This window comes from Cydia amplana, chromosome 2 (genome assembly GCF_948474715.1).
Source record: "Cydia amplana chromosome 2, ilCydAmpl1.1, whole genome shotgun sequence".
Classification (NCBI taxonomy): Eukaryota; Metazoa; Arthropoda; class Insecta; order Lepidoptera; family Tortricidae; genus Cydia; species Cydia amplana.
This window is the reverse complement of record NC_086070.1, coordinates 8,426,814-8,450,928: the sequence shown is the minus strand read 5'-3', so window position 1 is coordinate 8,450,928 and position 24,115 is coordinate 8,426,814. Positions and strand designations below refer to the sequence as shown.

At 37.9% G+C, this 24,115-nt stretch overlaps 2 protein-coding genes across 3 annotated transcripts in view; one reads left to right on the top strand and one right to left on the bottom strand.

Moving 5' to 3' along the window:
* LOC134657973 (uncharacterized) overlaps window positions 1–13,836 on the top strand; it is a 65,827-nt gene extending 51,991 nt beyond the window's left edge. The window contains exons 4-12 of the mRNA XM_063513582.1: window positions 3,802–4,197; window positions 4,594–4,754; window positions 6,536–6,737; window positions 10,774–10,868; window positions 10,961–11,202; window positions 11,306–11,550; window positions 11,638–11,887; window positions 12,183–12,353; window positions 12,471–13,836. Of these exons, the coding sequence (XP_063369652.1) occupies window positions 3,809–4,197; window positions 4,594–4,754; window positions 6,536–6,737; window positions 10,774–10,868; window positions 10,961–11,202; window positions 11,306–11,550; window positions 11,638–11,887; window positions 12,183–12,353; window positions 12,471–12,971 (2,256 nt within the window). The 5' untranslated portion in view covers window positions 3,802–3,808 and the 3' untranslated portion in view covers window positions 12,972–13,836. The remainder of the gene's footprint in view (window positions 1–3,801; window positions 4,198–4,593; window positions 4,755–6,535; window positions 6,738–10,773; window positions 10,869–10,960; window positions 11,203–11,305; window positions 11,551–11,637; window positions 11,888–12,182; window positions 12,354–12,470) is intronic.
* Window positions 1–24,115, bottom strand: part of LOC134658242 (autophagy-related protein 16-1) — a 248,451-nt gene that overhangs the window by 204,554 nt on the left and 19,782 nt on the right. The window lies entirely within an intron of this gene.

Below are 24,115 nucleotides of genomic sequence, written 5' to 3'. Positions count from 1 at the left end.
AAACGTAAATAGCAGGTTGAAGGCATCCGGCTCATTGAATGCGCTGACCCCATCTGATCGGTGCTCGGGGCGCGCTGAACGTGCCGGCACATTCAGTACCAATGCTACCCAACATGGGAATCTCAGACGTACTGGTATCTATTGCCAATACTGGTAAGAAATAAATGCTCATCGCGTATCTTTTGATATAGGGCACCGCCATACCTAAACTAATTTAGTTAATAGCTACATACATCAACGGTACTTTATTACTTTGTTAATAACATGCAATCTGTATCGGTTAACGACTGAAAGTTTGGTAGGTATTTAGGGTGATCACTTTGATCAGTCCATTATCTCAGTAATGACTGTGATAATGGCTTAAGACAGGACAGGGCTATATTTATACGCAAACGTTGCATATAAAACGTCAGTAAGGCACATTATGCTTAGTTGCTTCGATAGTCTATTGATGGTATTATCGAATAGTATGGGGTACTTACCCTAAGCCCACTCATCGTGGACCTCGTCGCTAGCGGCTGACCTTTCTATGCGGGTCAACATATTACTACGATGGTCTCACAATGTAACTAAACAAGCCCCGTCAACTTTGAATTGGGATCAATATGCCTCTAATTAACATAACTACGCTTTAAGTACATGAGACAATGGATAAGAGACTTAGTGACGAAAAAGCAGGCATTGAAAAGCTGCCTTATTGCAGTTTTGCGTGCAACCTGTGCGAACTCGAAGCAAGCTAAGTATACCGCTTAGGAAATAATGATCCCTAACATTTTTCTTGGCAAACAGTGTAGGTAAATATACTTTATAAAAAAAATGGAAATAGAAATCGTTACCTGCAAATTATATACCTAGATCAAATACTCAAAAATATATTAAATACATTATAATTTATAACTAGGTACAAACAAGTACATACTATTATAAACGGGGTACGAGTACTTATACCTACCAAGTATACAGGGGTAATACCTCGTTTTTAATGGTAGTTATAGTATAAATACAATAAGGTATAGCAACTTATAAATGATGTGGAATATTTAATGTAAATGATACAGAACATAAAGTATTGTTTAAGAAAATAGTTTGAACTGTCTGTATTCTGCCTCCCATAAACTATAACAAATGGCTGTTGTCTACTACGTTGACTTTTCACTTTGAGAAAATTGTTGCGATATAATGTTCATGTTATTCAAGACAACTGTTACTCAAGCAACACGAAGCAATTTACATCAAAATATAATTCCTCACGACGACGCTGGAACTTATAAATGATTCACCCAGGACTGCCATAACATTTCATAAATAAAGAGAATATAAAATGCCTACGTTTAAACAAGACTAATGTTATAAATTTACACCTACTACGTCACAAAAAGTCATACATGCACATGTGTAATTTAATTTTCATAATGGACGTGTTGGCCAAACAACTATTAAGCCGTGAGCGACATCTTGCAATGCATGAAATTAATGACGACTCCCTAGGCAAATTATTCAACCGTACCAAAGCGCTTTAGCCGCCTTCAGACGGCAATAATAAGAATAATTGCTCCATCAGGTGTAAAACAAGAAGTAAATTATCAATAACCAGTTGAAAAGCAATCGTAACTAGAGGGATTAGTATATTAGGAACAAACCTGGCGATTTCGGTGTTTCAAACTTAAGGTAGCAATTATTATGACTATTAAAATAACTAATAAGTGTTAGTCCACAGTAGACATATGTCTAAACATTTCTCGTGAAAAGATAAAAAAGGAATTAAAGGTACTTATTCTTAAAAAAAGAGAGATTTTTCATTTTGTACTTTGGGTATGCGATGCGCAGTGTAAAGTGTCATTCAATAGAACTTGCTAACTGTGTAAACAAGTTACTAGTAAATTGACATTCAGTGTCAATTTTAGTACTTATGGCGGTTTGTTTACATAATTAGCAAGTTCTATTGAATGACACTTTAGTTGCAAAATTAAATTTTGGTATATAAAGGGAAAGATACGAATGTTTGATTAAATCCCGATTATGAAAACCACGAAGTGAATTGTAAACATGAAAGTTATTTTCGGAAAGAGATGCTAAAAATCACTTATGTACCTCGTTCTATACTTAAAATTTCCACTGGCTATTACCTTCCTACACATATTATTACGGTAGATATATCAGTATCAAAAGTGACGTTTCTTCAAATAAAAAACGTCACTTTTGACACTGACATTCGATCCACATCGTATCTTAGGCAAATTTTTGAAGTAGATATCTTAAGAGTTCGGCCGGTAGTATATTACGAGTAACAGGCGGTCGGCGTAGAATTAATAATACGATTCCGTTTGTCACTCTTCAGATAGGTAAATAGGAGTCATAAAAAGTAAAATAAAAAGGCAAATACAATGCTACAGGCATTTTTTAGTTTCAACAAAAAGGACGGACGGATGGTGTAGGCTTTGATTGATTTATTAAGGACGAATTGCCAGCACTGTGACGATACTGAAATATAACCTGCTATAAAAATTAAATAATGACTCATAAACATTACATTACTTGACCGCGACGATATAACGGTGTGCGAGCAATTTGATTTTATTTAGTCAGCAGGTACTTACTGCACTCGTAATAGCTGAAATTCCCATGACCCTAAGGCCACACTTAACATAGAGACTAATTAAACATACAAAATGGTGTAATGTAATGACATATTAAAAGTGCGGTCAGTAAATTACAACATTGTACATAGTAATTTATTGTAATGTATTTTTATCTTTTTGCTGTCTTTGTCTTTTGTATGTTATATATTAATTTTGTTTTGTATTCATGTTACCTGTCGTGATTGTTTCACCGGATGGTCTCATCGGAAGATCAGCGCTGGAAGTCGCCAGCAACATGCTGAGATGAGACCATTTCGTGGCACTTTATCCTTTTATTCTCTGTTATATCTCTTGTCATCTCTTGTTATATCTCTGTTATATCTGTTATATCTGTTTCTATTTTGTGTTTGTGCTCACGAATAAAATTATTTCTATTCTATTCTATTCTATTCTAAATTATGTTGGGCTGTTTCTGTGTACTACAGTGTATTGGAGTCAAAAAAATAGGAAATTCAGATGAATTGCACTCATAAACATAATTACTTAATTGCTGACACTGAAAATGTTTTCACACTCAATTGCTCAAACATTTTTTTCTAAATTATATTGTACACGGTGTAAAACCGGGACCCTTACTAAACCTCCACTGTATGGAACCCTAAAAAAACCACCGTATTACAAGTAGGTAATATGGTCTACTAGCATGTTATTGTAACTATTCGCAGCTTTTCGAAGTGAAATTCTTTATCTTTGTGTTTATTTTGCAATGGACTTATGAATGTCAAAAATTTCCACCGTTTCTAACCTCAGGCTTGTGTGGTGAGGTCTAGTACTCACCACACAAGCCTACGACATAATATAGATAAATACATCATATAAGCATATCTCAGGAACAAATATTTGTGTTGTTTACAAATAAATGCCATTACCAAGATTTGCCATACCAGGACGTCCTGCTTGCCGTTGAACAAATTGTATCACGCGATTGATCATTATATATAGGTATTTTTTTAAGAAATTATCAGTTAAACGTCATTCCCGGTTTGGCTAACGGTACCCATTTTCTATGTATTCCAAGTAATTATAGGAAAGATGTTTTACTAACACCAAATTGATATTTGAGTCAATAATCGAATGTTGAGATCTGTAACTAAATTTCCCATAGGTACCAGCGATTCAATTAAGTATAAAAAATTTAATCACATTTTTTGTCTTGTTACAGATAACCAATGTTGCCACGGCCTCTCACCGACAACACAATGCGCCTCTTACTAAGTTTTATGTTAGTGGTGTGTGCCGTTGATGCAGCAAAGAAGTTTGAGGGAACGTTACGATCAGCGGCCGAGGCGCCTCCTCAAGACAATATAGCCGTGGAATCGGGATCACCCGAGCAGACTGTCGTGGCTGCTCCTCAAGACTACAAAAATCCAGGGGCTCCACCTCCTACTGAAACTTCGTCAGAAGCACCGGCAGCAGCTGTTGCCCCGGCGGAAGTGCCCGAAACTGCATCTGGAGGGGTCCCTCCGTCAGCACCTAGTGGTGCCTCGGCTCCCTCGGCGCCAGCAAACTCACTTGAGGAATGTGATCCAGAAATGATTGGATTTGAACTTGTCACTGGGTATGCAAAATATGAATATTAGTTACCTAAGGGAAAGTTTCGTATAATAAGTATATTTATGTTATATGTACCTATGTATACAACAGAAGGCAGTATTTGTACCCTGAGGAGTACTGACCTATAATTGCTGCCATAATTAAGTCTATAAAGTCTTTGAAGCGAGCCTGCTAGAATAGCTATCAACATCCAACATCTTTAATCTTGCAAATATTTTCCATTTTATCATCGCATGTGTAGAGTTTTGTGTTCGTGATATAGAAATAAACCAATTAAATTAATGAATTAAACGGGTTAAAAAGAACTAAAAGGAGAGTGGAACTAGTAACGACTTTATCGAAGATTTGAGTATAAGATGTAACATAATCCGCGCATAGTTGATGTGTTTTATCTACACAGGTATGTCTTCTCGGCGCCGTCTCACATACTGGACGACATACCAGGCACTCTGATGCTGACCGACTGCCTAGAGCAGTGCCAGGCCAACGACAGCTGTCGCGCTGTCAACTACGAGACCGGCCTCTGTGTACTCTTTAGTTCCGATTCGGACCAACTGCCAGGTGAGTCAATGCATATATCATTTTATTCCAAACATGACATTAGTCGCAATTGTCGCAAATATTACGCAAATAGATTTAATTGCAGAACTAGTATCCCCCTACATGAGATTAAATTAAATCTTATCATGGACATCCGATCTGTATGAAAATGTAATTAGATTAATCACTTTACTAGCTATAATTGCTAATTATGAGATTTATGAGACACAACTTTCATAGAAGATGTATATGTAAGTGCTTTTACCGCTACAGGCGACAATTCGCATTATTCGCCGGTAATTGTTCTGGGAAAACGAACAAAATTAATAAACCCACACAAGAATACAATGGCATCGTTTGGTATATGGTTAATGGGACACAGCAGGTGTGAACCTACATACATGGTACAATGATGTCTCGAACACTCTCGTTTATCCGCTCGGAGGTGTGAGCTCTTGAATGAGCGTGTTCAGATTTTTTTGTATCATAAGATCATTTGAATGCCAATAACGGCATGACTGTGCACGCTTACTTCGCCTTATTAGAAAAAATGTAAATACTCCCACCCGCGAAAAGTAAAACTTGACCTAGTGAAGGCTAAAATATTAGCCATTTTAAGCACGAGTTAGTGGGCCACGTCTTGACCTTTATCGACAAAGTTTACTCTTTGTAATATTATAATTATGCAAGAGCATTAACCTAACAAACATATATCGCAATGAATTATAATCTCTTAATTCTTCTGCCGTTTATGTGTACGAGTAACAGCACACGGAAGTGGAGGTAATACGAATAGTGTAACAACTTAGGTCAAAAATCTGCAAATGTGTTCCAAAGAAAACTTTAAGGTAGGTAACAAAAAAGAGAAAAAACATGATAAATTGTTATTCTCGAAAATGCTTCTTTAACCACAGTCTCACCTCAAATAAATCTCGGGAAGTCACATTGACCGGAATGAAATGGGTAAATCGTGATAACTATTGTGTGAACGACCTTACTAATTGATCATCTACTTAACGTCATAGGTAACTTTTTGTGTTTTACTCTGCGAAGTGGAAATATTCTTAACATCACAAGATTAAATAAACCGGTTTTTAAGATCTTACAAGAAAGGTTATCAATGTATTGTAGAATGTTGATTATGCCGTGCGTGATACATTCATGAATGTATAATGTGCCTCAACTAAGAGGCGCAGTAAACTCTAGTATTATCAGTCATATTGAATTAAACCGTATAAAGGGATCCAAACGCCAGTGTTCGATTCGGGGAACTAAGCTAAGGGATCCAATTATAGCTCGGTTCCTTGTGTAAAGTTCCTGAAATTAGCTAAGGTTGAACGCGCTTCTTGATGCAAGAGCATCTCGTCTTAGACCGTAAAATATTTAATGATGATATACGTAGCAGAATTGCACTGAAACCTGTGGTTCGTTCACTCATTCTAAATGAAGTAATAGGACGCTGAAGCACCGATACTTATTACAGATTTTAGTCGTGATTTAAAAAGGACACTGGCCTTTGCTGTAAGTTTTTTGGAAGCCCATTCTAATACTTCCAGTCCAGCTCGTGCCAATAAAAGCGGTCGTATAGAAATGACAATATCCGCAAAGAATTAGAAAGAGTTTTGTTACTATTTGTAAAGGCTTCTTTTACAATTGTATTCGTGACAATCTTTCGATGTTCGTTGACGTAAATTTACTCGTAATAGGAAATCGTGACTCACTATTGTCGAATTACTTTAGATAATATAATCATGAAGATTTTCTGCAAAGAATTGCATAAATTGTAGTTGTTTTTATTACAGGTGCTTTGACAAAATCCCAGTTCCCGGTGTTCACAATATACGCGCAGAAGTCCTGTCTCGGTGTGAGACCGTGCGAGAGAGCGTGGTGCTTCGACCGAGTGCGTGGCTATCATTTGAAAGGGCGCGGCAAAAGGACCCACACCGTCGGCTCACGGCAGATGTGCTTGGACCTGTGCCTCGGCGAGAACGAGTTCGTCTGCAGGTTTGTTTATGTTCTTCTTACAAAATCTCTCAAATGCATTAAGCTAATAATAACATGGCATGAACATGAGCAAAGCATAAAAGTAAATTAGCATTTACTTTGGGCTGAACCGGGGATCTATCAACAGGGATTCTGGGGCATTAAATAATCATGGAAAAGGTAAATTATCTTATGCGAGGACGCATATGTAGGTAATCGAAAATTCTAAATACAGTCTCAAGTAGAACCCTGCGAGGGCATGGAAAAAAAGTATTGTGCTGAAGAGTGGGTTCGAGTTTTCGGATAAAATCAATGATTTGATATATGTTTACAAACTGGACCAGTTAATCTTGAGTTTTGAATAATTGTATGTAAGGAATAAAAATTGCCGTTTAAAGTTTGCAGATTTAATATCAAATTAATTTATAAATTCTAAATATTTCAAAATTTAGTCAATCGGATACAAGTTACATTGATATGAATCAAGCAATGCATCAGTGCACAACATTAAACAATTTTGCTTCAATAATTAAAGGGAAGGATAATCCGGACATAGACATTGTAAATTATTTGCAAAGAAATGAACAAAGTGGAGCGTGCGGTGGGCGGAGCGAGCCGTGACCTGCGAACTTTCTCAGACCGACCACGAATGTAACTAGCCTACACTTCTACTGCGCCATCTACTCGGAAACCTAAATACGTAAACAGATGCCGATACAGTGTTTCATGAAATGAAATAATTTATTTGCCTACAAATGTACAAGTACATCTTTATGTAGGTAAACTTGAAACGTTTTTATTTAAGAACTAAAATGCTTCCAGGCCAATGAGATTTACCTATCTATAGTTACTAATAAAACTTTATTTAACCAAATAATATGCTTAATAATTGCACTCATTAAATGTTACGTACTTGAAGCACGTAAAGCGATGCACCCTATTCGTTACAAACAAAGACGGGATGTTACATTTTTGTAGCTACTTAAGTGTTTTGCTGTATTAAAAACGAGAATGTTATATAATAAGCATAGAGTAACAGGGCTGACCATAGTGGTTAATTAACGAGCCTAGGGTATCATCGTATAATTTTTATGCAATTAAATCACAAAAGCATGTTTTGTTGTATCCAAGATGCGCTAATCGTAGACGAAGAATTGCAGTTAATTAAACTGTCGAAGCATTAAATGCATTAGCTATAATACCAGGCCGGAAATCGTTAAAGGAAAGGTACTCTATGGTGTCCGCGTCGGGTTCTCTTGAGAAAAAATTAACTTTATTCATTTAAATATATAAACTCGACGACAAAACAAAAATAACGTTGTAAGTTGGTTTAGCAGGTATCTTTTTACAATATTTAGCGTTGATTCAAGTAAAAACAACGAATACATAATCCTTTGACGTAAGCCTAGTGATAACTTAGAAGTGACCATTACAATCGCACTAACAAGACAGGACAATAGACGTTGTAGCGGGTCATGTCTCTATACTATTCAATCAGATCCGTTCAGTGACCCGCGTCAAATCGTACCAAGGACAGGTCCCCGTAACTAGTCAATTGTTATTCCCAGACTTCAAACCTTTACATAATTGAATGCTCCGTCATTTCATTAATCATAGAAAACAATCACTTCATTTGTAGAAAACCAGTTCTCCAAACTGCCTCATTAGGTTGACATTCTGGCCCATATGCTTATTTACGGTTAGAATCGATAACGAAGTCAATCAGACTTCACCGGTTCGCCGTAGATGGTGAGACCTGCGGCACATCTTTGCAGCGCACCTCACTGGATAAGTCACGGTCTCTTCCTGGTAGCCATTTCGTTACTGAATTCTACAAACGAGCATTATATACAAAGCAGGGAGGCCAATTGCATGGCCCGCGACTCAGGCGTCTAATGTGGCAGAACACGACTGTCCTATTGTGTTTATTTCCTTGTACGGTTTTTGATATCATTAACATAAATAGTGTACTGCATCCGACGTTCACATTCGGTGCTGTAGCGATTGAGAACATTACGTATGGCCAGCGCGTCTACGTCTTGTAATGGGACGTCGTCGTCGCTCTGCCTAGAGTTGCTGAGTAACGGTAACAAGTTCTCCCAAAAGCTTTTTGCTAGTGAAAAGGAGGTCGCGTGTAGTAACCAATTCCACGATTTCGCGCCTTCGGATATTCCGTTAAAAATTATGCGATTACAGCGATTTCACGTGGTCGTGTCACTGTTTAGTATCGTCTTGACACGTGTACCGTTGGGTACAGTTGGGTCGGATACTAGTTGTGGTATCGCCATTGAAACAAGCGGGTTGCAGGTTGCGGCGCACCCCAGGCGGCGCGCATCGCGATCGTCGACAGTCACGACATTTGGCAAATATTCCCCGGACGTGGCGGGCGCTGCGCCCGCGCCCCGGCCCGCGTGGGTCCGCGCGGCCACAGCTTGCGCATGCGGCGGTGTGGGAGCGCTTTGCCCTATCGCTTCCTGCTTCCATGATACGATAACCGATAAATACATTGTTCTCGGACTTCAAACTGTGTAACAATGTAGAATTAATAATTCAATATTTTAATGCAACACAACTATCAATTAATAAATCAATTCATCATTTCTAATGCAACCTCATAATGGGTCGTAGTAAACAAGGTCGTACAAATATAACGCATACTTGAATTACGACCAATTTATTTCAAACCGTATTTAGACGAGCTTCAGGGCATATCGGGAAATCGCAGGGTTTAAATTACAACTAATAGAAATGATGGTATATAAATGGCCTATTCTTTGCTCACAACGCTAGGACCACCCGAGCCCAAGCATTATAATGGATATTGCATTGCGTACCCGTATTATACTAAATCAAAGGTACCTATAACGATATTTAAGCCAGTGCAGGTTCATAAATTATATAGGTATGTACTTGATTTAACCTTTTCAATAACATGTTCAATAAAATAATTGACAGGCATGCACTACGTAATATATGTTATACTTAAAGCCGCCTTATATATAACATATATGTCTTATATCTGGAATTCTAACTATTAATAACTTTTACGTTGTTACAGTATAAAATTTATCGGAATGGCTTTTTATATATAATATAAAATATGTACATAAATTTACGATTAAAAAGGATATTTAAATCTGAAAACGAGACATTTGCGCTAGCTTTTGTGAAAATGCGTTCCTGCGGGTTATTGGGGTCATCTGATCGGGGCCGAGTGCGCATCATGAGAAAATATTGAGTAAGATCGACTTCGATAATACGCTTGTGGGTGGTCAATAAATAAAATTTAAAAAAGAAAGGACTGCTGCGATTATGTAAACAGACCAACTCAAAAAGTTAATGAGAATAATACGTTTCTAAGTTATTTTCGTGATTAACAAAATGATGTAGGTAACTGCATAAGTGGAAGAGCATGGTAAAAATAATAATTAATTTTCCTTTCCAATATCTACACCTATGTACTACTTATGCAGTGGAAATACATGACGTGTTAATGTTCGTTACTTATTATTGATTATTAATTAAGACAGTAATCCGATGAAGGAAACAAAAGAGAAGAGTCGTATAATGTATTGGATCTCATAGGTTTTACGACTCTCCTCTTTCCGCACAGACTCTACAGTTAGCATCAATATTAGCGGATGAAGCAAAGCGCCAAAATAGTTCTCCTAATAGGGATATATTTCTACAGTTCCCGTTGAAAAGTATCTTTCTCTCTAATATATTATAGAGCTATATCTCTTTTTGGTAAGTTATCACATACCTACTTTAGTCTGATTCGTTACTTTTGATGCTGACTGTTCACCCTTATTGAATCAATGACATGGAAAACAAATGTACTCGTACCTATTGCTCGAAATAAGACCGACTACTTAAATCATTTTGTGATTATCACGAATTAAGTCGTCAGCTAATACCTAGACGTCTGAATAAAAACGCGTCGATTGTATGGTATACGAGTACCATGCGGTTAGGTTAACATCTTGGGAAAGTTCACACCAATAAAAAAATATACAACTCTATACCCGACGCTAACCCGCGTGAAACATTGTTACAGATCGGCGAACTATAATAATAAAACGGGAGAATGCGTGTTGTCGGATATGGACCGCATCACATTGGCTGGCACTAACTCTTTCCAACAGAACGAAGGTAATTGTTGTTTATTTTTCCTGTGGTTGTAATTATAGCCTCCGAAAGCAAATTCTAGCTTCGATTAAAATCCAATTCTTTCTTTTTTACAGACACCGATTACTTAGAAAATAACTGCGTTGAAGAACCAACCAAACTTTGCGAATTTAAAAAGATGGGTGGACGAATTTTGAAAACTGTAGATTCCGTGTACCAAGATGTTCAAACTGTAGAGGAATGCAGAGAGCTTTGCCTCAATTCACCTTTCCGCTGCCATTCTTACGACCACGGGGACACTGGGGATCATGTGTGCCGCCTTTCACATCACTCCCGTGCCACTCTTGCAGATATCCAGGTAGTGTTTAAATAAGTTCCTAGTATATGTTTAGTTATGTCCCTTTACATAGCACTAACTGCTTGTAGGACACCAATAATGTACACGTGTTATTCCTTTTTAGGATCCCTATTTGGAAGTTCCCGAGGCCGCAACATACGAACTGTCCTCATGTTATAACGTTTCTATTGATTGCCGTGCCGGTGACATGGTGGCTCGAATTCAAACATCTAAATTGTTCGATGGCAAAATTTATGCGAAGGGAAGTCCTAACTCCTGCGTTGTTGACGTTAAACAAAGTCTTGAGTTTGAATTACATATGGGATACAACAACATTGAATGTAACGTTAAGCAAAACGGTTTGGGCAGGTAATATAAATACATAATTATGCACTATTTTCATCAAAAAATATGGCAAAATACAGTTGTAGTAACAATTACGTTTGACCATTGCAGATACTTGAACGATGTTGTAATTCAGCATCACGACACTATTGTCACATCATCCGATCTTGGTCTTGCTGTAACATGTCAATACGACCTTACCAATAAGACCGTGGCTAACGAAGTCGACCTCGGAATCACTGGCGATATTCAGACAGGACTATCGGAGGAAGTGATCGTCGACTCACCCAACGTAGCCATGAGAATTACGGACAGGAGCGGAGACGACATCATTGCTTCCGCTGAAGTTGGTGACCCCTTGGTAAGCACAGTATATTCGTGCATTAAGTCATGTGATATCACATTTTAGTAAAATCAACTGGAAATCTCTTTTTCTAAGCAAACTAGAAAAACGTGCCTTTCTTTAATTTTTAACCCCCAACGCAAAAAGAGGGGTGTTATATGTTTGACGCCAATGGCTGTCTGTCTGTCTGTGTGGCATCGTAGCTCTCCAACGAATGGACCGATTTAAATGCGGTTTTTACGTGAAAGCGAGTTTCCTTGCGGTGGTTCTTAGCTCTTAATTTATATATTTATGTTGTTTCTTGTGTTTATAGGCCCTACGATTCGAAATCATGGATCCGAATTCACCTTTCGAAATATTCGTGCGAGAACTTGTTGCCATGGACGGTGTCGACTCTAGCGAAATCACTCTCATCGACAGCGACGGTTGCCCAACAGATCACTTTATCATGGGACCTGTATTCAAATCATCTATGAGCGGAAAGGTGAGACAAAGAATATACGTACCTACAAGACATTACGAACAGTCCAGCAGATACCTAGATATTTTTTTCAATTATTTTTATTTTTTGCCAATCTAATTCGTTCCTTTTCTTTTGCAGATGTTGTTATCACACTTTGATGCATTCAAATTCCCATCATCAGAAGTGGTTCAGTTCCGGGCCTTGGTGACACCTTGCATGCCTACTTGTGAACCCGTGCAGTGCGACGGCGGCCCGAATGAGCTCCGCTCCGTGACGTCATACGGACGCAGGAAGAGGCGTTCGACTCCTGCTGCTCCTACCGATGACATGCTACTCGTGCAAACTATTCAAATTACCGACAAGTTTGGATTTGACAAACAACGTGCGAAGAACGTTACCGAAGACTCTGTTTTCGTTAGAGAGACTGAAATGACCTGTGTTAACGCGGCAGGGGCTATGCTGGCTGCTGCTGCTTTCCTGGCCGCACAACTGGTAGTTCTTGCAGCGTGGACCTGCAGTTGGCAACGACGACGCGCGGCTGCTAAAGCTGCGGAATTACTTCCCGGACCCAATGCTCCTTCAGCTCTCTGCAAAGTCTACGATGCCAGTTTTTCTCGTGCTCATCAGAGGCACTTTTGAGTTCATGTAGACACGTCGACGTGATCAACGTTCGCAATAGTAGTATATGTTAGTTTTAAACCTCCGTCGAGTTTTGACTCATAAAGGTCTTCCCCATTTCTTCATAATAGTGTTGATCTTTTTGGAGTACGGAACGACGACAGAGGTTAGTTAATGGTAGTCCAAGCACGTCAGCGCCGTAAGCTACGTACGGGCGAGCGGCGAAGACGCGCGCGACGCCGAGACAGGGACGACCAAAGGAGCGTGCGCGACTGTGGATGGATGCATGGGATGTTAGGAATGGAGCGATCTGTCAGCCCGTTGAGTGCATGGATGTATGCTTCTGAACGCTCGCTTGTCCCCGTCTCCGCTGTCGAAGAAGGGACCGCGGCCGTGAGTCGTTATCAAGATCACGTCGCTCATTCGTTCACTTTACGCTCGGCCATTCACTTGCGAAAGTCCGATAACGTATTGTACCATATTTTTTTATAAAAAGTAGCGTAAGTCTGATTCTAATGATAGTGATAAGTAAAAAGTAACATTTTTGTACCTTTTAAGTAGATAACCGAACGTGCGACCTAAGTCAAGAGACGATGGATTGACGGCCGTCCCGACATCGTAATTTATTCAATTTAGCGTAGTTTCTTTTTTACTTAATTTATGTCTGAGAATGCAATTATAGCTATTTAATGAATTCCTAATATAAATGAAATGCGTAAATGAATATGAAGTGCTATTTTTTACGAATAAGCCGATTTATATCTATACTACTAGTGCCTTTACAGTGAAACGATTTCAATAGTAGCAATAATGATATGTAATACACCGGCTCACACTCATCCGGCTAAATCAATTTTACCTACAAATAAATACTACAATGTAAATACTTTTGTTTTTATTTTCACATGTTCCTAAGTCCGGAGTTTTATCTTGCTCAATAAATAATCAAGAACCTGTTATAATGTGGGATATAATAACTGTAATTGGCGAAGTACAAGTGCAAATTCATTGGCGTCCTGCTGACTAACCGCAGAGACTCGGGGTTGAATTTAAATTAAGGCATTGTCTTAAGTGCTTTACCATGTTAAGTGGCTAAGATGAGGCCATTGGCATTTACATTCATGGACAGATGTTTTCTACCATTTTAATGCAGGGTTCAGGTAATTCATTGTACTCGTATTTTTATAACATTTACAGTACGCACTATTTTATACTAAGCATAAATAAGTACAGACCGCTAGCATGGCTTTTTAATTGAAACCATGAATTCTGGGGTGTACATCGGGAGCCCTATTTATTTATATGTATAGCAATATAAAAACAGGTAGAGTTCTTTTAAATGCAATAAAGAAATAGATATTTCGGAATTTGAGATGTACAATGGGATTTATCAATACATATCTGGGACAATTAATTACAAGTGCAGCACCAATTTAGGTAATAGGTATATAGTATTAGCATAATACTACATATATGAATATGTATTACGGTTAACATTTACAATTAGCAACAAGTTTAATTATGTATATAAAATATATAGAGGGGGAATTAACAACAAATTTTCTTTTTGTACTAAATTGTATTGTATAAATACCGCAATAACTAAAAATAAATAAATCTATCTCACTTCAACAATTTATAACCCAAGACAATGCTATTACGATAAAATTTGCAGTAACCATTGTCACTAAACATGGTATACCGGATTAATTGCTCGTGTTACAGGCCCCACCTGGTATAACAATACTTCGGTGGTTCGACTAATCAGGTAATATAAAAACTAAAAAGTTGGAGCTAATTTGACAAGTCGGCGTAAAGTTCAAAGGCGAACTTAAATGCAGTCTGAAAATTCTTGGCAATTTTATAGCCTGGCGGTAATAATCATAATTGTGTAATTATGTTATTATGCATAAGGCGCCTTGATAAATATAGTATATTCAGTTAGATGGATGGATACAGCAGGATGACAATTTACTTGGTTCATCATGAGCAGATGACAGGACAGAATAACTCGTAATCATTCTCGTAGTAACACGACTGAATCGAGCTTTGTCATGTAATATGTATTTGCAAATAACAGTTTTAGATATTTAGCATTATTTCAAATCTAATAAATGTAATCATCAAAATTGCTATAAACCCTGAATCGTCATGATGTTTATCTAACTCCATAGCCTGTTTGTACAAACGACTACAATAAATAGTTCAGATTTACTAATTCCTTGTCTGTTAAGATATTAAAGATACTTTAAAACATAGTTTGCCTCATAGTATCAAATCTCTTGCATTGGTCCATATGGATTGATCATCCTGTATGTACCTATCCTATACTATTACATACTATATTAGAAGCGGAGGCCGCATGCATGCCTTAAAGGTCACAAATTACCTTTACACTTTCTTGTGGAATACTTGAGCCATATTAGGCAGGCTAGGCAGACATCAAAGAGATGAAATCTTTAGGTAAGGTTCGCAAGCCACTATCACGTGTGAAGGGGCACGCCTCACGTCGACATTCGTGCCCGAGATTAAATCGGCATCCACCGGCGGCACGCGACACCAGCACGTGTCGCTCTGGCAAAATAAACCATTAGCGAGTGACGCAGAGACCGCATTGTTTTGAGCCGAAACAGATTTTCAGATAGTGTCCGACCGAAACATGTTTTTTTGCCGAAACCGAAACCGAATGTTCGGCTTTGGCTCTAGTTTCGGCCGAAACCGAAACCGAAACCGAAACTTTTGTAGACTTGTTAAAATCGTTGAAAAAATGTCATAAAACCGCTTTTACACACATATTATGGGGCTGTCAACACCCAATGTCCTTGAAATTGATGTTACTTAAGCAGTTTTTTATGAAAATTACTAGAGTTAGACCAAGATAATTCTGCAACGATTTTGATAAGTTGATAACACACGCAGTGCAAGTGTTATTTTAAACGTCAAAACTTCTATGAAATTATGACGTATAAATAACATTTGCACTAGTTGCACTGCGTATGCTATCAAAATCATTGCAGAATTTTCTTGGTCTAACTCTATTCATTCACCAGTCAAGCTAACATGTAGACACAGGGTCAACCAAAAACGCGAGCGCAGCGAGCGCGAAATTTTTTGTTAACAATATCGCAAGGCCGGGTACCGATCTTCACCTGGGCCGAAAAGTCAAAGCCCTAGCCGTGCTTAAGGCTTCAGGATAAGTAGTTGAGCACAGATTCCAACCAATGTCCATTGGATTCAAAAGCGAGACCGCAGGCCGAGCATGGCGCAGCAAGGCCAAAGGCTAAGCTGAAGTAGAGGACATGTGGAACACAAACCAATGGTAAATTGAGGTAAAAAGTGAGGCTAGTTTTCTTATTATTATCTTGCCCAGGGCCCAGTAACATGCGACAGTGCTATCTCATTCACTTATGTATTGACAGCCTCTTAAGACTGCGTCAACCGTCCAGTGGCGCCCTCATTAGTGGAATTGTGTTTTATAATAAACCAATTCATGTCTGTACCTAATTATACATGAATCAGTATATGTAGGTAATAATATTGTTGTCCTACTTATTCCCCAACTTTTGGTCTTTGTCCGAAGTACCATTTCGTAAGTTTCGGCCCGGCCGAAAGGTTCGGCCGTTTTTTGGCCGAAACCGAAACTACAGCCGAAACATGATTTTTTGGCCGAAACTGGCCGAAACCGAAACCGAAACCGAACCTTCGGTCGGACACTATTTTCAGATTAACCGCAGAGGCAAAATGTTAAATCCTAAAAACTAAGCTCCGCTGTGCAATGTTGACAGGGTAAATCAGGACTTTGTCTCTAGTGAGAGCCACAATGCAACAGCTTCCTATTTAAACCTAAACGAGTATAGCTCTGTGAAGAGTTACAAACATATTAGACGATAAGACTACTCATATTGATCTCCACAACAACCCGTCGTCCGTCGTCTGACTACGAGTACAACGGTTAGTTTGATGATTGGGTTTGACTACGGGAAAGTATTTGTAGATATGACTGAGTCGATCAATTTGTATTACAATGAGTAAATAAATAAAAAGGAAATATGTAGACGACGTATACTAAAGAAAAAGGGCCCAATCCCTTCAGGCTTTCAGCCAAGGCCACTGGATGACTTGGATGGATGGAGGTCACTTTTCTTTAGTAAGTATATGACATATCTTTTTCAGTCCACGGCGCACTTCCAAGTTTAAAATTTAATCTCGGCGCCCCAGGCGTTTGAAATAGATACGTGACATAGTGAGGAGGATTGCCTCTCGGCGCCCCTCTTTAGTGTCTACGGCGCACCAGGGCGCCGCGGCGCACAGTTTTATATTAGGTAACTAGTGAATAATTCAAAAACCAAAATCTAAATATCTGATAAAATAATTTAATTTTATTGTACAAAATAATTAAATCTAGATTTGGTACCGATTACTTATATATAGGGATATGCATTTTGTATGCATTTTAAAACGCTGTCGAATATCGTTAAAGATGTAATCCAGAAACGCTAATCATAGACAGGACTGCAACCTTTAAAATCATTGTTATGAGGCTTAATGCCTCATAACAATGATTTTAAAGTCTTGAGCATAAGCGGCGCCCTAAATATGTAGGTATATAAATACTGTAATAAAATTAATATTCTTGCTTTTTTAGACAGGACAGTACGACATTTCAAAGTAGCACATTTCTTGCAACCGTTACTTGTCGTCAATAAACCGGTAGTGTTTTTCAATGGTCCATAAAACCAAAATGTTCTATGCAACATTGTTGGAAAGATAAAGTCGTTTACAATAATATGAAATATTCATAAAATAACGCAGTGTGCAGCTACCGAGAATTGCGAGTAGGCACACGCTGCCGAAGCGGCGAACAAATAAACCGAGCTGCATAATCGAAGATTGACAGGCATCTGTCACGGGGCATCAGATTCTTGAAATAGATGTAACGTGGAATTCAATTTGATTCCTAAGCTAAACAGAATAATGCTCTTGGCTTAACAGGTTCTTAGGCGATCGTGGAGGGTCGATCAGCATCAGATCCTTGAAACAATCCTGGATCTACTTATTCAACGAATACACGTATTTGAAGATTTTATCTAGCGTTCGGCATCGCGACACAGATGAAACATTGCGCGCAGGCTCGGTTCTCATGAAATATGTAATCTGATTAAGTATTACAATAAATGAGTCACGCTGGAAACTCAAAAGCGCATTGGCTATTAAATGAACAATAAATAGAATGAAAGAAGTAGTACACATTACAAAATGCCTGTTTTATTGATATGAATGACTCAGGGTTATTTATTAGCAGTTACAACTTTAAATGTCGCTATTGTTATGGCGAACGAGCATTAGCAAAGCCTTTTAAATATAAACTGGCACACTTTCGCTGTAAAAAAGAAAGTAAAAGTAAAGTAATAAAGCTGTTCTAAAAGCATACCTACTTACTCTAAAAATATAAAAACTTAAAAGGAAAACACTAAACATCGCCTCTAAGGTCATTCTTATTTAAGCAAATACTGTTTTTGAAATTGACGACCGTTTTAGTATTTAGAACTAGCAGAAAAGGGTACTTATTTAATTGGTATTTAATCACCTTGTACCGGTATTATTTAAAAGCCTGCATTCAAAAATAACCAATCAAAGACATTGATCCACGGTTAATTAATTTGACAATAAGAAACGAATTTCTGCAGCAGATAGGAACGAGCAAAGTGGCTGGAAAAAACCTTGACAAAGATTAGGGGAAATATGCGATGTCGATTTTTCCTCACCAGTAGAGATGCACTGCATGTAACAGGCTAATTCGAACGTTCAGTGATTATTTAATATCGTGCAATTCGCTCGAACTTGTACGTACATGTATCGGCGCGGGCGAGACGCACGAAAGCCAAATATCCTGTCAACGTAGTACATTGTCCTAAATTTAAAATGAAACACCTCTCGTACAGTAGTCTTACTTAACGCTTTCCCGATCGACTTGAGACTTTCAAAGGCAAAGTATAAATTGTTGCGAGAGTTCGATTGGAAGGAAGTGGTGCAGAAGAGTTTTTCAGCAAAATACAATGCAATACAAATACTTACTCTTTATTGCACACCTCATTACAGAAAACAATACAAATAATACGTGCTAAGACAATAAACAAACATTTATATGAAGCAGTGCTAACATTCTTAAGATGTCAACCAAAACAAATAGCAAAAAAATGACAAGCTTTTAATAAATTAACCTTAGTTGATCAAGTACAGTTAAGTTTAAGCGCAGTCTTATTGAATTATCAATAGTCTCAATCAAAAAGATAAAACAATCAAACCAAAATAAACAAAAAAATCCAAATCAAGTTTATAAACAGGTAGGTAGGTATTAATAAAATGATAATTAATCGCGAGCACAAAGTCATCGCTTTGAGAACGATGAACAGATAAGAATTTTTAATACGACGCCTCTTTAATTACCTACAAATGAACCGGTCCCACGGAGTGGACGGCGTCGCCTGCAGACAATAGCGCTATAAGCTAATTATTAATAGGCTTCCATCGACCGCTTTATGGCTCTGTGCAAGGCGGACGCACGGCACTTGACGGACAAACAAGTAAAAAACAGTAGCGACTTACAGTTACATCGATGTGCTAATTCTTGGTTTTGGCAAGAAAAAAAAAGCGGCCAAGTGCGAGTCGGACTCGCCCATGAAGGGTTCCGTATTTAGGCGATTTATGACGTATTAAAAAAAACTACTTACTAGATCTCGTTCAAACCAATTTTCGGTGGAAGTTTGCATGGTAATGTACATCATATATTTTTTTAGTTTTATCATTCTCTTATTCTAGAAGTTACAGGGGGGGGGGACACACATTTTACCACTTTGGAAGTGTCTCTCGCGCAAACTAAGTTTAGAAAAAAATTTTATTAGAAACCTCAATATCATTTTTGAAGACCTATCCATAGATACCCCACACGTATGGGTTTGATGAAAAAAAAATGTTGAGTTTCAGTTTTAAGTATGGGGAACCCCCAAAATTTATTGTTTTTTTTTTTTCTATTTTTGTGTGAAAATCTTAATGCGGTTCACAGAATACATCTACTTACCAAGTTTCAACAGTATAGTTCTTATAGTTTCGGAGAAAAGTGGCTGTGACATACAGACGGGCAGACAGACAGACAGACAGACAGACAGACAGACAGACATGACCAGTGATCGGAATTGGTAGTGCCATTTCACGGGACTTCGGTGCGTAAGCTTAGTATGGATATACCTTTTCACCCCGGGATTTCATATTACCTACTTCAATTAAAGACATGCCAAGAAATATTTTTGTGAAAAAAACCGGCCAAGTGCGAGTCGGACTCGCGTTCCAAGGATTCCGTACATTAAGTCCGACTCACGCTGACTGCACATTTCTAATAGGTTTTCCTGTCATCTATATGTAAAGAACTATTTTGTGTATTTTTTTCAAAATTTTAGAACCAGTACTTTCGGAGATAAGGGAGGGGGGGACTATTATCTTGAATAACAGCTAAACTATTAAGCCAAAAATTATAAAAAAAAAATATATTTGAAATCCTTACAATGAGCTCTTTTATTTAATATGTAACACGACACGATATAGTTTGAAAAACTATAATTTTCTCATTTACCCCCAAAAATGGCCTCCATATTTAAAATTCATTTATTTGCGTTACACGTCCATCTTTGGGTCACACACTTACATATATGTGCCAAATTTGAACTTAATTATCCAGTAGTTTCGGAGAAAATAGGCTGTGACAGACGGACGGACAGACAGACGCACGAGTGATCCTATTAGGGTTCCGTTTTTCCTTTTGAGGTACGGAACCCTAAAAATAAGAGTCTTGGAATCCCGAGTCTTATCCATGTTAAGTACAATGTTTGAGGTCATTCGCCCCAAATGGCACTACCTATTCCGATCATTGGACATGACGAATCTATAAGGGTTCCGTTTTTTGCCATTTGGCTACGGAACCCTAAAAAGATGGTAGATTTGACACCTCCGTCTTTTTTCAGTCGCTTAAAAAGAAGCTAAACCAAAAACAGAAAATAATAAAAAAGCGGCCAAGTGCGAGTCGGACTCGCCCATGAAGGGTTCCGTATTTAGGCGATTTATGACGTATAAAAAAAAACTACTTACTAGATCTCGTTCAAACCAATTTTCGGTGGAAGTTTACATGGTAATGTACATCATATATTTTTTTTAGTTTTATCATTCTCTTATTTTAGAAGTTACAGGGGGGGGGGGGGGGACACATTTTACCACTTTGGAAGTGTCTCTCGCGCAAACTATTCAGTTTAGAAAAAAATGATATTAGGAACCTCAATATCATTTTTGAAGACCTATCCATAGATACCCCACACGTATGGGTTTGATGAAAAAATTTTTTTTCAGTTTCAGTTCGAAGTATGGAAAACCCCAAAAATTTATTGTTTTTTTTTCTATTTTTGTGTGAAAATCTTAATGCGGTTCACAGAATACATCTACTTACCAAGTTTCAACAGTATAGTTCTTATAGTTTCGGAGAAAAGTGGCTGTGACATACGGACGGACAGACAGACGGACAGACGGACAGACGGACAGACAGACAGACAGACAGACATGACGAATCTATAAGGGTTCCGTTTTTTGCCATTTGGCTACGGAACCCTAAAAAGTGTATTTTATATTGATTTATTTTCAAACCAAATCAAACCGAATGTCCAATAATGAATGTATTTAATAGTACGTAATAGTAATATCTATTTACGATACAAGTGCGGAAAGCCGGAAATTTGCAACGAGTGGTGATTCTCGCAAAAGTGTATTGATCGAATTAGAAAAATACTATAGGCCCAGTTGCACCAACTACGGAATGAAACATGTCGATTTTTAAAATGCGTGAGTGACCCGTTTTAATATACCTATCTGTGTCTCACGGAAGTTTATGTACCCACAAAGTGTTACTACTTTTTTTAAATTAAGTACCTTTGCACTTAAACGTCAAAAGAAAATATGCCTTTAAACGTTAAGTAGCCATTGGCACTTTTTTACTCAAGAAGCAAGGTAATGATTTCTAATTAAGCTATTATGACTTCATTCTTAAATTGACTCGCTACCATATAAAGGCAAATTCTCACGACTACCTCATTTCTAGGGTTCCGTAACCAAAATGGCTAAGACGGAACCCTTATAGTTTAATCATTTCCGTCTGGCCGTCCGTACATCTGAATGTCCACATGTCACAGCCATTTTACTTGTAAACTATAAGCTATATTTTAATGAAATATGGAACGTAAGTGTTTTTGTAAGCCGCTACTTACTTTAGAAGTAAAAAATAAAAATGAAAATTTTAGCTTGCACTCCATACAAATAGTGTAGTATTGATTTAAGTGAATAGGTAGTACTTTTGAAAACAAGCGTTTTTTTTAACCCTTCTCTCTTTGATAAAGGGGCGTAAGTACCGCGATTTAATCCCTTTTGCTGGTGTGAGTTATGTGCTTTTTTTCATATCGTAGAAAGATACGGAACCCCCCATTATGCGTGGCCCAAAACGCACTTGGCCGGTTTTCCAGTAAAATTTAAATACAGTCTGCAGGTAACATGCAAATTCACATCGTTTGCGGGTTAATGACGAACGTCATAACATACAGAAGTGTGTAATTTTTAATAATTACAGAAAATTAATTTAGTCACACTGAGCGACTGCTTTTTAGCAGTAAGGGCCATTGGGCAATTACCCGTCCGTCCGTGAAGATGAGTGATACGTAATTGAGGGCATCCGTTTGCGTGTTTGCATAGTAATTTAAAGTTATATACTGTTTGGATTGATGGTGGATAATATTTTATCATGCATGCAATTGGAGCGAATCTTCGGTTACTTAAGAGAAAATGCGGCTGCAAATATTTTAGCTGCATTAAAAACATGAAATTTAATGTACTATTGCCTGAATACCGAACAGAAACTCTATAAATTTAAGAGAATATACAACTCTAAAAAGAATTAAGTTAAGTGATAGCAAAGATAACAAGACACCACGACTCAGCCAGCAATGTGCAATTTCTCTTCATGTGATTAACACTCTTTTTTCACTGCAAGCCAGAAGAAGAAAAAAGAATAAAGATCCAAGAGCGAGCAAATAAGCAGTTGCATAATGACAACCAGCTGTTATATCGTTAAACGCGAATCAGTTAGCAGATCGTAAATCACTTTGCATACAAAATTGAAGAAGCGCGGTCGAAGCTCGTCCACCGCTCACGGAGCGCACAATGATCGATTTCGGTTCATTATAAACTCCCTGCCTACGACAATTGTACGGCGCCGGTAAGAACATTCGTGGCGCAATTTGTGTACTTATTTGCATCTCGACGGGCTGTGAGTTCGCGATCACGCAGATGCTATCTCGATGCGAAAATAAACAGAGAAACTAAAAACAATGATAGTGATTAAAACTAGATACGACGATTATTGTATAATTAACACGTCTATTGAAACCTGTAGTGAGCCCTAAAGGTTATGAGAGTATATAAATGCGACAGAAATGTCACTTGTAGTACTTGTAGTTAAAATATTTATTGATGATCCTTTTGTGCCCGTACAAGGATGTGTGTGTGTGTGTGTGTGTGTGTGTGTGTGTGTGTGTGTGTGTGTGCGTGTGTGTTTATGTATAAATAGTGTAATTTACGCGTATTGTTCGATTTTAAGTCTAGTAATATTTTTTATATATATAAGTACTAATTTCATCATCATCATCACAATTTTAAGAGCCTGGCTCTTGTCGGTGGAGTAATCGCCATTATGTTCTTCTCTCTGCCAATGTTTTGAGCTCCTGATACGTCACTACGTTGATTTTCTCTTTGGCTTGGTCCAAAAACGCACGTCTCGGTCTTCCTCTGCCTCTCTTTTTTTCTATTCTTCCTTCAATTATAGTCTTTATGTAAATATCGTGCCGTATCAGGTGCCCCAACATGCTTCCCCTTCTGTTCTCAATCGTTTTCAGCAAGGATCTCTTTTCCCCTACCAAATCCAATACTTCCGTATTTGTTTTCCTCTCTTTCCAGCTTATACCTTCCATTCTTCTCCATGTCCACATTTCAAAAGCGTTCAATCTAATTTATTGGATCCTAATTGGATTTTACATCTAGCAACAATAAGGTCGAGATGGTAAGCTGATAACGATAGGCCA